This window comes from Magallana gigas, chromosome 7, assembly GCF_963853765.1.
Source record: "Magallana gigas chromosome 7, xbMagGiga1.1, whole genome shotgun sequence".
Taxonomy (NCBI): domain Eukaryota; kingdom Metazoa; phylum Mollusca; class Bivalvia; order Ostreida; family Ostreidae; genus Magallana; species Magallana gigas.
In genome coordinates, this window is record NC_088859.1 from 42,334,685 (window position 1) to 42,349,762 (window position 15,078).

General features: G+C 32.5%; 1 protein-coding gene across 2 annotated transcripts; it reads right to left on the reverse strand.

Moving 5' to 3' along the window:
- Window positions 1-2,047: 2,047 nt before the first annotated feature.
- On the reverse strand, window positions 2,048-15,078 carry LOC105347197 (epsin-2). 2 transcript variants are annotated; one of them, XM_011456157.4, is made up of 9 exons: window positions 14,925-15,078; window positions 12,789-13,362; window positions 12,373-12,472; window positions 11,955-12,151; window positions 11,777-11,794; window positions 5,108-5,396; window positions 4,489-4,737; window positions 4,020-4,181; window positions 2,048-3,534 (listed from the first exon to the last, which is right to left on the reverse strand). In XM_011456157.4, the coding sequence occupies exons 2-9, from the start codon at window positions 13,284-13,286 to the stop codon at window positions 3,326-3,328; spliced, it is 1,722 nt and encodes a 573-aa protein (XP_011454459.2). In that variant the 5' UTR covers window positions 13,287-13,362; window positions 14,925-15,078; the 3' UTR covers window positions 2,048-3,325. The 2 variants fall into 2 exon arrangements, with proteins under 2 accessions (XP_011454459.2, XP_011454461.2); XM_011456159.4 differs by lacking the exon at window positions 11,777-11,794.

A 15,078-nucleotide genomic window follows, 5' to 3' on the forward strand; every position in this document is an offset into this window, starting at 1 on the left:
TATTTCTTTGAGGGTCCATTTTGCTTCAATCGCGGCCTTAGAACTGATCGTCATGTCATCCATGAATGCACGCACTGGTGGTTGACATATGCCTGCTTTCATCCATGGGCCTCTACTCATTTTCTCTGCTGATTTCACTAGTAGGTTCATAGCCACTGAGAATAGTATGACTGATATAGTACAGCCAGTGAATCTCCAACGGAGAGTCTCAGCTCCAGTCTGTTGAAGTATTCCTCTAATAGATGTCTTGTCTTCACTGGAACATGATACTTCACTACATGAAGTAAAATATCAAAGACTAAATACCAGATTTAACGCATGTAAACTATAGTTTACGGACAGAAAACTATAGTTATAAACGACGTTTATCTATATTTCACGTTTGTAAACAAAGTCAACGCAGTCATCTATGTTATATATAGAAGTCTAAAACTATAATTTACACTGAAAACAACCATTAAGATTGCAAACCATAGTTTATATGATAATTATAGTTTCACGATTGTAAAACCATGATTAAAAACTATAGTTAACGAATTAAACTGTTGTCTACATATGTGATTCCTATTGTTAACGTTATTTGCAGACAGATAAACTTAGATTATCATTCGTAAACTATAGTTTACAACCGTTAAATATAGTTTTACAGATGAAAAGTCGATAAACTTAATCGATCATGTTTAGCACATTTTGTGAATTTGGCGTGCCATATATACATACATGTAATCAGCCAAATCAGTTAGGGTATGAAACCGTTTACACTTGGTGCATGTGCTTTGAATTGATTTATGTTACGCAACATAAATTAATTGCCAGTGTGGTTGTATTAATTTAAACTTCTATCATTGGTTTGTATGGAAAATTAATCAATATTTTAAATTCAAATAACACGAGCAACCGACCAGATAGAAAACTATAGAATTTCTTCCATGACTGAGATTGTTTTTGTAGACAATTGACTATAACCACCAATTTACATCAAACTCAGTTAAATTTTAGCTCACCTGAGCTGGGAGCTTAAGTATGTTACTGCCCAGCAGCTGTCTGACTATCATTAAACCTTTTACACTTTCGACTTCACCAGAACCGTTGGGCCAATTTCAATCAAACACGACACAAAGCATTATTGGGTGGAGGTGATTCAAGCTTGTTGTATAAATGGCCACACCCTCTTTCAAGGGGGGATTAAAAAATAATGAAAAATCGTTGATATTTTTCTAAAATTTTCTTCATATAAAAACCCAATTGACCACAAAAGAGCGAGGTACGATGGTCGTGCTATTTATAAACTGTATTGATCTCCTCTAGAAGAGCTCTATATAAAATGTAAGAAAATACCAAAATTCAACAGGTAAAATATCTCGATTTTCTTAACCTATTAAACTACTGTTTATAACTTAACAAATCCTATCTTTATATTTGACATAGATCTGATGGTTGATTTGTTGGCTGTCCAGATTCCTTTATTTTGTGTGGAAGTGTTCTCTGGGAGTGTACATTTATGACCCCCACTGGTAGGATGGGGCACAATTGGGAAACAATTTCTTTTCACAGGAATATATAAAGATAAGCTTGAAAAATCATTTTCTTAAAAAGTATGTGATGTACAAAAACAGGGTATATATTTACAGTTCTGATATTTCAAACTCCTTCAAACACAGTGCACACCGGATATGCAAATCTGCATTAGTGAAGGAATTTTATGTGACAACCAAAACATATGTCAAACTGGACAAAACTAAGACTCTCACTCCCCCTTTTAAGACAATCTATGAAGAACAACAGGTTAAAAAAAAACATTTTCATTATTTTCTAAGCAGTTATTTTATTCATATTTGTCTGTACATGAATATTTTATCACAGAAGGTACTAGGCAAACATATTTTTTTGTTTTGTTTGTAAACAATATAAACATATAGGCTTCTTCAAGAAGGAGCTTGATACAGGAATGACAGAGTGCTGTACAAACTGCAGAATTAAAGTCAATGTTTGCATGTACTTATAATAAATAAAAGTAGACATTATGGATGCCCTTTTTTTAAAAGCAAGCTTTATCATTTTTCAAAGATTGGTTGAAAATACTCATTATTTTTTACTGTTGTTTTCCCCTTTTTCTACAAAAATATAACAATAATCACAAAGCTACAGTAAAGTAAACAGATCTTTTTAATACCATGTAAAAACCACAAAACTTGACTGCAATGAAGCCCCAACAAATAGAAGTTTGGATAACAGTCACTCGCATCACAATGGCAGAATTTACTAAAGGCATCATTTAAATTCCACAAGATTAGTAAATATCTTGAATCTGAGCAAAAAAGGGGGCACCAACACATTCAGATCTTTTTTTAGATAATGTCATTTCAACAAGTTCAATGTGTTCAAGGTAAAAAACAAAATTAACAAATTTCTTTAAAAATAAATACGGATAATGATTACAACACAGATGGACATGTACACAAACAATGAATATGTTCCTTACCTAATTGGGTACACAGTATCCAGACAAAAATACTGTCTATCTGCTTCAACATTCTCATAATAATTGAGGCATTTATTTTAACAAATCAAATGTTTGAAATCACTTTCAGTAAAATCATAAAATTAGATAGCTGAATATTTGAAAATAAACAATTCACGTGAATAAAAATAAAATTATTTCTGACATCCAAAAAGTAATTTTTTTCAATAACTAACCAATCAAAATGTCCCAAGAAATTTGGCCATAGTATTTGAAGTACAGTGTATACTTTAAAGAATCAAAATAATGGTACCGGTATAGGTATTCTACAACTTTTCCATACTGAGGTGACCCATTGCTGGCCAGTATAGCCCAGCAAATCTCTTGATTAATACATCTTAGATACTGAAGAATAGATAAATAACATTGCTTATAAAATGTGATGAATTTAAACACCAACCCATACACCATTCTTAACTGGATGCAAGGATATGAAATGATGGGATGTATATTAACAAAGGTGTAAATCATTAAAAGTGCAAAAAAATGAACAGAACAAATCTGGACCACTTGATTCCGTAATTCTGCCTACATAAAGTCCATATCTTTTGAGTTCAATATCCATTTTCTTTCTCGATCTCCATGAAGCATGATTCTTATAAATTTGTTAAACTCAAAAAGGGGGTTTCACAAAAATCCTTGAAACTGTTTACACTCATTAAAAGACTTTGATCAGTATCTAAATAAAATTCTTAAAACGTTTCTAGATAAAAGTAAAAAAAAAAAAGAATATTGGCATGCCTATTCCCACATCATTGACATATTTATAACAAAACTGGTCCTAAAAATAGTGCCCATCTGCTCTCATAAAAATGGGTTGTATCCTTGTTGTTGGGGCTGAGGCATGCCAGCAGTGGGGACCAGGGGTTGAGGTAGCAGTCCACTAGAGCTGGTTTGACTGAAGCCTGTGTTGTAAGCTGTGGACTGCAGCTGGTTCAATGTCATTCTTTGGGGATTTTGCTGTTGCTGCAGTTCAAACGGATTAGATACTCCACTGGCAAATGGATTATTTCCTGAAAGTTAAATGATCCGGATTAGAATTATTCATATGCATGTACATGTATTAGGATAGAAATAATTCCACTTATAGCCAAAAATCTTCAAACCACTCTAAATTATACATTCAAAAACCTCATGAATTTAAATCTTATCTGAAAAATATTTCATATTTGAGAATAAGCCCAACAATTTTGTTGATATTAAAATTCTTCCTCAAAAATATAGAATACAATATAAAAAGATTAAATATCCTTCTTTAGCCTACATTTCCTATTCGAATATTTTAGCACACAAAGTCTACCGATATAGGGTATTATTGAAACTTGTCGCCTTTAATTTTTCTTAGAGAAGTAAACCATTTTTTTTAAACATATACAGATACTCCAAAAAGTATGCCTCCTATTCCTTAATAAATATCAAAATCAGCTTATCTTGATTAATTATGAAAGACAACATAATTTTGCATGAGGAGTCAAACCAAACCCCAGAAGTACTTTACCTGCAGATTCATTTTTTGTGACAAGTTGATCTAAATTCACTAAGTTTGCATTTTCTCCCAAGAAATCTTGGGGCGTTTTTCTATGTTTCAACTGCTGCTGTTGTTCAGATGGCAGACTCTTATTCATGTTATCAAGGTTCCATGGATCTGAGGAGCTAGTAGCTGGTACAGAAAGAGAAAGTAAACACAATTTACTTGAACTTAACCTAGCATTGTTAAAAATATATACACAACAATGGTCATAGGACATGTCTTATATCATTAATATCTGCATCAACTAGAATTTATGTACAAAACAGAATTGCTTAGATGGTAAGTATCGATCCATTTACATAAACTTTGATTCTAGAATTACGGTAAATGAACCTTATGTAGTAAATCATTTATGTAATTGCACTGAAGAAATTTGGTGGCATTAGTGATTTGAATGTTACCGGTACACGTACACGTCAACAGTACATGGACTTACTTCCTAGGAGATCCAAATTATCTGTAACATCTGCTTTTGCAGGAGATTCTGTGGTGACCCGAGAACTTAACAAGTCAAAGTCATCATCAACATTAGCCTTAGTGCCTCCATTTGTCATTGAACTTGTCCCTGAATCAAACCCACCAAAGCCTGCCTGTTGAGTTGGTACTGGGGACCCTCCCCAAGGAGAACTGGCCGAGGCCCCCGATGAGGGCACAGGGGTTCCCCAAGGGTCTCCAGCTGCTGGTGCTGTGAATAAAATTTTAAGCTGCTAAGCACCTTTTCTTTACAAATTATATGGAAGTACATGTACATTATTGGTACACATGTGTTTTAAGCAATTTTCAAACGAGTGCATTTTCAAATTACTGTTCACCAACTGTTATTCGCAATACATGTACTGTTATTTAGGGATTGACTACGGTAGTAACAAAATGGTTCAACAAGACATATTTTAAAAAATATTATGCCTTTTTCTGAAATACGCAGCAAATTAAGCCATTATTACATTAGTTTGTGCCAAGAAATGGTTGCATTTAAGGGGTTCTTGCAAATCTCACCAAAAAAATTCTTGCATTTAAATAAAAGTTGGGTTATATTACTATGAATGTTCTAATACCAGGATTCGATTGTGGAGGAGGTGAGTTTGAGGGCATTGGCATTCCCCATGGATCACCCTGGCTGGAGGATGCAGGTTTGGCAGGTGACCCCCAGGGATCTGAAGGGGGAGGAGACGCTGTAGGGGCCGGTACAGGGGGATGGTGCTTCTGTCCAGGAGGTGCTGGGAGGGGGGCTCCCCAAGGGTCTGTTGGAGGTGCAGGTGGCTGTGTCATTGGGGCTCCCCATGGGTCTGAAGGCTGAGACCTTGGAGAATCCAAGTCTAAGAGTCCGGTTGACTGAGGTTTAGTCTGCAAATGGAACAAAGCAAAATTGCTAATTTTCATGTATTTAAACTCTAATAAATTAATTCTAATAAATTAGTAAAAGTGAACATCAAAAGTAAATAAGTCTATTTTTAAGACCTTTTTATAAGATTGCCAAAATGTAAAAATAAAACCTCTTTGGAGTTTTCTTACACTTGTTTAATGAGCATGAGTAACTGTACTTTAAAAAAATTACAACTTTGATCACAACCTAATCTGGTTATGTCTAAACTGTTTCAATCATTATAAACTACTGAGTTTCCCTGAAAGCATCTACAGGCATGTTTTTAATAAGACCACAGAACATTAACCAACGAGGTTCAAAATACACAGCTTTCATCACTTCAACTTATTATGAAAGGTGGATACGATTCAGCATGGAGTCCTCAGAACACAGAGGATTAATATTTTAGTTTCTGATGTGATTTTCATTATCCACCTTTATGAAGCTCTTCCACTGCTCAAAGTATCTATTGCTACAACTAATGCAAATTGCTATTACCTACTTGTGTGGTAGCAATTTACATGAGCAGATACAGTACATGTTATTGTACTAGAATTTGATTTTAATTAATCAGATTGAATATATTAGCAAAAAAAACTAGAACTGTCCTAATGGGACTAATACCCCCGCTAGGCTAATTTCAAATGGGACAAATAATTGAATTGAATAATAAAGGTTTGGAACACATACCAAAAAAAATTCTAGAATTGTAAAAAAAAAAAAGTTAGTTAACAAAGAAAAATTAAAATCAAAATTGTCAGAATTTCACTGTAAATACATATCTATAACAGTAATACATTTACAAATGTATGTATTTGATGATATATTTTTTTAATTTAATTGATTTAAAGAAAAACCAACAAAATGACAATAACCCCTCCCTTTGCAGTGAATAGAAATACCGGTAGCCAAGCAATGCTCTTCTGTTGATAAAACTTTCAATATCTTTCTAATAAGAGTCTTGACAGATGCAATTAGTTGTTTCAAATTTTCCTCACTTTCTCCTATGGCACAATGGAACTCCATATCAGAAAATTGATCCCATAGGACTATGATTTTCTTTGATGAACTTGTTAAATTTAATAAACTCCCAAAACATTACCATAATTACCATACTATGTAAAAATATGTAAAAAAGAAAATTTAATATTACAAACAATTTTAAAATTGCCAAAACACTACAATCATATCAGTAATTTTGAATTTCATTTAAATTAATGCCCAATAGGGTCACTTCATCAATTTACTTGACAAATAAATTTAAACAACCTCTAAAAATAGTTTAACTTCTTTATTAATAATTACATTATTTATTTCCTTATAATGATAGACCTTTTGGTTTACATGAAACAGTTTTAAAATAGCCCCAAAACCATCACCCATTTTACAGATTATCAATTTCCCCTAAACACATGCTCCATCTGAACCATGGCTCAGATAATGTCTCCCTTGGGACAAATGAATTCAGCCACACTTGTCTTTGATGTTCTTATTAGCTCTTAAGAATTTATCATTGACAAACAAAAACTTTGCATTGTCAGTTGATAGAATACTTATAAAAAATATTTTTTTTTTATTAATTAATAAGACATAAAGAAAAAAAACTCCATCTGGATGTATTTATATAAATATATTTTAGAGTGTTTTCTATTAATTAATTAATAAAATCTGTAAGGATTACCTCCCTTACTTTTCAACATTAGTGTACAACATATAGAATAAAGAAAATGAAAACTGTCATAAAATCAGTAAATCTTGTCTGATCTTAAAAAAAATTGCAGGTGCACATCTTCAGATGGTGTTCAACATATGTACAAATTTTCAAACTGTTCCATGCAGTAATAAAAAATTCTATAGGGGGGACAAAGTTGCGTCTACAGACAGACGGACGGACAGACAGACGGACAGACGGACAGGGTGAAACCAATATACCCCCCTAAACTTCGTTTGCGGGGGTATAAAAACAACAAATAACTTTAGGATTAGGAGGAGAATCACTAAAGGAAAGCATCCAACATAACTTTTTTTCAATGGTACCACTATTCTGTATTAACTGATATAAATTTCATTCTATAATTTTTGAAAGTGATATGGAATTTCACTTTATTCCTTTAAAAGAATGTAAGATGTGAACCTGAATCACCAGTGTGGCACTTAAGTAAACACTTTATCTATACAATCATTACAGAAATGATTTGTGTCTTTCATTTTAATCAGCAATTACTAGAGTTAAGTAAAGTGTATTGCCTGTCAGTTAGCAGGTGGGGTCATTGAGCAGGCATGGATGACTGGCAGCGGTAATAGCAGACATGCTGCTTCATGGACATGACAAAAGCTGTATATTTAACAAGAGGCCCATGGGGCCACATCGCTCACCTGAGCAACAATGACTTTATATCGGCATTCAAAGGATATTGTACCATATGGCCCCTCTGTAGAATAACCAAAAAAAAAAAAAATATTGTAAAGTATTAGAATTTTACACGTATTTTTGCATACATTGTACCTGTATGGAATACCATTTTACCAAATAAAAAAAAATCCTATGCAAGATATAAAACTAAACTTTTGTAAGGGGTACACTACTAACCTCTAATTCCCTATATTTTCGTTCTGCCCCCTCCTTCCCCCAACATTATAAAGCGATCAAAATATTTGAGAGCATATAGGTACATTTTCTTCCTTAACTACTAAAGTACTACGGTAGTTGTTTTATTTTTGGAAAATTTATTATGATATTTATTGTATGATATTACACCAGTTGGTGGAATAAACTATATGGGAAGAAGATTTTATTTTTAAAATTCCTATAGTTGTGAAGAATAAAATTGTGCTTCAATTCGCTCAATTCCTATAATTAAAAAAACATTCAAAAATCAATTGGTCTTCCCCATTATAAACGACTGTGACTTTTAAACCTTACTCACTTGATTGATGAATACACTCGAATGAAAAATGTTGTCACATGACATGTAAAAAAGCCATAATAGTCTATATCACTGTATATCACTAAGACCCACTCATTATTTTCATCTTTATTCAAAACAACAAATGGCTACAAACCAAAATGATTTTACGCTGTAATATTTTCTTATGAATAGCGATAATGCCTTTATCCCCTTAAAGTAGTCCGAGTATCACACTTCGTCATAACACAGATTTTACAATATTGGTTCGACTTTTACAAAGCGTTTTAGATACCCGGTATTGATTTTGCTCTACATCGCTGTTGTAAACAATGGCAATAATGAGCAATTAGAACGGTAATAGATGTATTCTATGAGAGATAGAAATGATTAATGTTGAAAAACTCGATTCTGCTAAAGTAAAATGAAAAACGAAGTTTCTGATTAACCAGGATCTCAGGTATGCTTATATCTTCTTTGTTTTGATGCCCCCCCCCCCCCCGAAATTTTCTTTTTCTTTTACTAAAACCGGTTTAAATTTTGGGACAGAAGCTATTTCGAATTTAATCAATCGTCAATTAATTAATGTTTAAATGATATCTAACATTGTTGACAGATCTCGGCAGAAAACTGTAGCAAAATGTGATTTTTACGGATTTTTTCGTCAGGGTCTACTTGGTTTAGAGCTTATAGCGTGAAAAGTAATCCGTCAAGTGAACATATAATTTATTTTACCAAATCTTTTTTCTAAGATGTCAATCTATAGAATAAACACCATGAATTTAAGTTTGAGTCCATAAAATAGTAAAAAAAATTACCAAATGCGATACTAGCATTGCATTTTTTGTATTCTATTTTGATACATCAGGTCCATAAAGCGTACTTACTTACAAAAATTTGCGCAAAATTATTGATGAGATATGGCATAAATAAATATTTATACTCTATTTTGTATGTTCAGTTTTAATTTTCCCAAAATTGGTAATTATTTTTAGGAAATACGGACACCTGGCAAATTTCATAATTGTCAATAATTTTCGCAAGAGGGTACACCCGTCTGAGAGGTGATAACAAACAAACTAGCATGTAAACATGCATTTTTTCTTTTGTATATGTATTGCTAGAATGTATATTTATCATTTAAAGCTAAGCTTTTAATGATTGAGCCCATTTAGTGCCGAGTATAGGACTACCTTAACAAAATGTATCAGAACTATGGAAACTATGGAAACTGTTTTAATTAACAGTGTTGTTTTTGTTTATTCGTGTCTAAAAACTATAAAAATTAATGTGGAATTCATATACCGTAATTCTGAATCATCGTATAAAGAGGGTTCCCCAGAAAGTAGTTACAGCATATCATTTTTTGTACAAGTATTTAACATTTAGCGAGCCATTTCTAATGCATGATCAACCAAAATTTCAGCGTCAATCATAGAATTATAAACAAGATACAGAGCTCACAATTATGCTAGATTTTTAATTTGGTATTTCCTACTCAGCATCTAAAATGTAAACAAAAAAATGGCCTTTTATCTGTGTACAAAGCACTGTATCTTGATTATAATTTGAAGCTTAACACTCAAATATGGTTAGTAAATAGAAATTGTTAACAATAGACAGAAGAAACATACACTAAAACAAAGAGCACAATTTGTTTTCAAAATTATCATATATTTACCTACAACATATATCCGTCAGCGATATTAAACTCTGTTTAAACTGAATAAACTCAAGGAAATGCTGAGCATCTCAAAAAAAACATATTGCATTAATCAACAATTACGCAAAAGATCATACCGAAATACCAACAGAATGATTTGTATTTTAGTACTTTGTTAATACATCAGATTTTGCTTATTTGCACAGGTAAACAGTCAACTGTCTGATTTACCGAAGTCTATGTTTGATTCGATACGTAAAAATTACAAAATACAGCGGATAGTTCCCAAGGTTACAAAGCATAAATAATGAAAACGAAACAAACATCAAAACAAGCTAACATAACCGTCAAATGTGAAAACTGTCGACGCATTGAGATATTTAACCTCAATTTACTTCACAAAATCAGCACCAATGTATCTTGCATGTTTCAAAGATTCCCTTTGCACGCGAACATTCAACTGTTACACAACATTTGTCAGATCGACAAGTTTATTATTCAACATGGCTGCTTTAAACAAAGAACCTACTTTTACACCGTCCCGTTTAAGAAGTAAGGAATACCAAACCCGAAGTTAATAATCTGATCGTAACATGAATTTCCTTATTATTATTTTCGTAATAACTCAGACTTGAACAGAATTAGCCCATAATTTTTGCAATTTATATTTACCTTTCCATAAGGAAAATTAATGCTGAATTACGTTGAATTTGACTCAGTAGTTCTTAAGAAGATTTTTAAAAATGCACCCCCCTTTTTCTACATTTTCGAGGTTTTCTCCGCTTTGAATAAAGATAGGTCTTTCATTTTTGCAATTTATATTTGCCTTACCATAAGAATGCTTTGTGCCAAATTTGGTTGAAATTGGTCAAGCTGTTTAAGAGAAGAAGTTCAAAATGTAACAAGTTTACAGACGGACAGACAGACAGACGGACGACGGACAAAATGTGATCAGAATAGCTCACTTGAGCTTTAAGCTCAGGTGAGCCAAAAACTTGCTAGTTCCAGTTTTGCGAGTACATATACATGTAATTGCAGTGCAGTTTTTAGATTCTAAGTTGTGCTGTGGGAGTTTTATAATCTATAAGACTGACAGTAACTTTTTTATTAATTTTATTATTACATAGTTTTACTTTGTTATCATTGAAAGTCTATCAATGTTGTTTTCTTGTCCTTTCAAATCACTTTCGGTGTTTATTAATACCAGTAACTTATTCTATTTTATTGTCATTTAACAAAACGAATTCTATAATAAAATGTTTAGGAAAGTAAACAAGGCACATGTGCATTAATTATACTGCAATAATGAACAGTTTTGCATACCATAATACAACATTCTTAAATGCCATATTTGTTTAGACATTCAGAGAAATCACAATACAATGCAAGCATTATGAAAAGAGAGCTTAAATAATTAAAGAATAACAAAATTTACTTCATACAATATCTGTAACAACTGACATAATGCAATTATACATGTGTTATTGGATCAGATTCACCTAACACATTCAGTTTACCTTAATGAATTAAACATGCATCAGTATATTAATGCACACATTGAGTTGTCAAATACGACAGAAACTGGAAGGTCACAAAAGTCAGGAAAGCTACAATATATCTAGGTTTAGATAGGAAATTCAAGTGAAAAATGAAAAGAGGGTGTTAACAAAAGCAGAAATAATAAGCAGATTTGTGTCAGTACTAAGCAAATCTGATCAAAGGGGATGTACAATACTGCTTAGAGACTAACTGACTACACGTAAAAACAATCTGTTGCAGAAAATGTTCTTACTGAAGCTTTTCTCCTTTCCTATTAACACAAATCAAAAAGACCAAAAACAAAGATCAGTGTGATCAAAGTAAGAAAATAAGTAAATTATAAAACTTATATGTAATTTTTTAGTCATTTTAAATGATCTAGGGGTTAACACAGAATAAAAGAGCTGCATTCTTTAGACCCTTGGACCTACCTCATCTGCCTGTTTCCTGCTTTCCTCAATGGCTATCTGTAACTTGATGTCATCTGACTTCTGCTTTTTAATCGACTCATCGTGTTCTTCTTTGCTCATGGCTAAAGCTAACTGCAGCTGAATTTCTTCTTCACCAACAGATGAGGGTCGCGCATATTCAACGTCTGTGGAATTTCTGCGTTGTCTAGTAGATTCACCTATCAAATGAAAAGAACTTTCAAAATTAGCATAATCCATGCATTAACCATTGATTTAGAAATAGCTTCAAAGTAAATTTACAGGTACAACTACTTGGAAATGACCTGTATTAAAATATCTATTGCCTTAACAAATTTCCAAACTATAACACTGTAACAATGAAACTTTTATGATCTTAACTTTAATATCTTGCATGCATTCGGGTCTAATTTGGTCATACCATTAGTTGTTGTTGTTGTTGTTGTTCCAGCCCCTCCATATGGATCTGAGTACCCCCCAGATGATGTCTGTAAACTAGGACTGCCTGCTCCATATCGAACCTACAAAACACAATCAAGACTATACTAGTCCATGTAGATATGACATTGCCATCATCCAATCAATAATCACTACAACTTACCAGTTTATGATGGCATGAGAGTTTCATATCTATTTTTAGAGGTGGTCTTCTTGACAGTTATATTAAACATTTAACAGATCAATGTTTGGTTTATTTAGTCTATAAATAATTTTATCAACACAGGAGTATCTACATATACATTTCTTTTTTACAACAATTACAGTTCATGTACAACATAACAACACAGGCATCTCTGTTTGTAAAAATGACATGCTTAGAATCACTGATAATATTACCTTGTCATTACTTCCTATTCCCATTGCATTTTGTGCAAATCTCTCCTTAGCTTTAAGGGCTTTAGCCCTCTCATTGCGCAACCGTTCATCGTCTTTTAACAGTGCAACCAGCTGTTTAGCTTTCTCCCTTACGTTCATTCCTTGATCCTTGTTATCCTCCCGATGCTGAAAGTCTCGCAATGTCTGAATGGCGTAGATATTTTCTTTACACTGCCCTGCCACCTTTTCACTGCCAGTTTTAATGATGTAGTCCAATAATACCAATGACTTGTACACATGACGCCAGTTTTTTCCATGGTCATTCAGTCTTTTCCAAATCATTTGCATTATTTCTGTAAAAGCCACCACATTGTATGTCAAGTCTGCAATTTCACCCATTAAAGTACTAGAAGGTCCCCATGGATCATTGGATGTGGCTTCCCTTACTTTCACCTGTGCTTCTGAATAGTTCTTTACCACATTTTTCAATGTGCGGCGCAATGGTGGCATATTCGACATGATGAAAGATTAGATGGAAATACTCACTTAAACAAAAGAGGTTTTTACACTATATCTAATTTCCTTGTTTGAGGATCTGGAAAAGAACAAATACATGTATTCATAAAGAAGAGAATTTCTAAATAAATTTTATAATTTCACATGCCCTTATTAAATTTTTCTGTACTTTGCTCAAAGTCTATTCTAGATTTGCAAACAATTAATATACTAAAACATACTCCTGACCTGGCCACAAGAGCATGGAGCTTGATGAGAAAAAAGAAGATGGGACTTGAAGAGTGAACTTATTAAGCTTAAAGCAAACATTGTACTTGAAATCATCTTTACCAAGGCCACTGAAATTGCTTATATAGAAACATGTCATAATTGCATCACTTACAATGACTCAATGACACATAATACTATTATGAACTAGGTTTCAATGGAAACAAATTTGTCTATATATAGTAACTCTTAAAAGATTTGAAATATATATAAAAAAATTTTTAGGCACCACAACAATAAAAATTATTCCCTGCATTCGTTCCAATACTGTTTGTATCTATTCAGGCTGTCATAAATATTTATCATCATCTGCTGTTCAATACATGTTCATTTATATACTTGTATGTATATTATGAATAAAATGCTTCTTAGATTATACACCATTAACTTAATATCGGTGCATGGTGTGCATTAGAGTCATTATTATTTCATCCATAATTATATACATAAGCATATCTGATACTCGCAGAAGCAGACTTCGGACAGTAACTGTTGTCAATAAATATTAAACTTCTATTGTCAATGCTAACCTTTGCTTTAACTGACAGTTAACTTTTTCTATAAGGTTTTGAATGCTTTACTTTGATTTAAAAAAAAAACAAAAAAACTTTTCAATACATGTTTACTGGCCAAATCATCATAATGCATATATCTTAGTAAAAAAGTTTTAGATAACTTAACTGTTACATAAGATCCCATCTCTCTCAGAACAAAAGTCAATGACTTGGATATAAAGAATGTTTTTTTTAATTGTAAAAATACTGCAAATTATTTTTTATTAACTTTAACCATATTGATTATTTTCATTGCAATATAAACATAAAATAATTAAATGCTATCATAGTACATGTATAAAATTTTTAAAATGACCAAGCCTGTTAAAAGAAATATATCAATAAACAATAATGGTCAAAATAACTAGTAAAGAAAATCTTATTTATGTTAATTTCACCAAACTTTGAGTGAATAATGATTAACATAACAAAAATTCAGTCAACAAAATAATTGCAAAACTATTAAAGGTATTATGTAAGATGTTTACAAAGAAAGGATTAAATTTGGCTTGGTTTGACCAGACAATGGTCAGATTGTCGACAGGAAAGAGCATTCTAGGAAAGAGACAGGACTTAGATTTTCACACAGAGTACACAATGCAACTTTACAACAAGTTTTACTACAACATGGAAAATATTTCTTTTCCTTTACTTCAAAAATATCCTAGACAATTCATGATACCAAAGATGAATGTCAAAATGCTAGGCTACTGTACTGAACTCGCAGACATAACAAGCACATCTCGCGCGTAACACCAAAGCGTGTGATATATGATATTTTTGCCATAAACGATACACGTAATGTGGTTATTTATCTTACCTATACATATAATCAAAACAAATCACGATTGATTTGCCTCTTCAGCTCCACTTTTATTTGTCAACCCCAAAAATGGCCGAAGCCTGTACTTCCGATTTTAGAATATGCGGGGGCGAACATTGGAACAGCTAATGTCATGACAGAATGGCGTTCC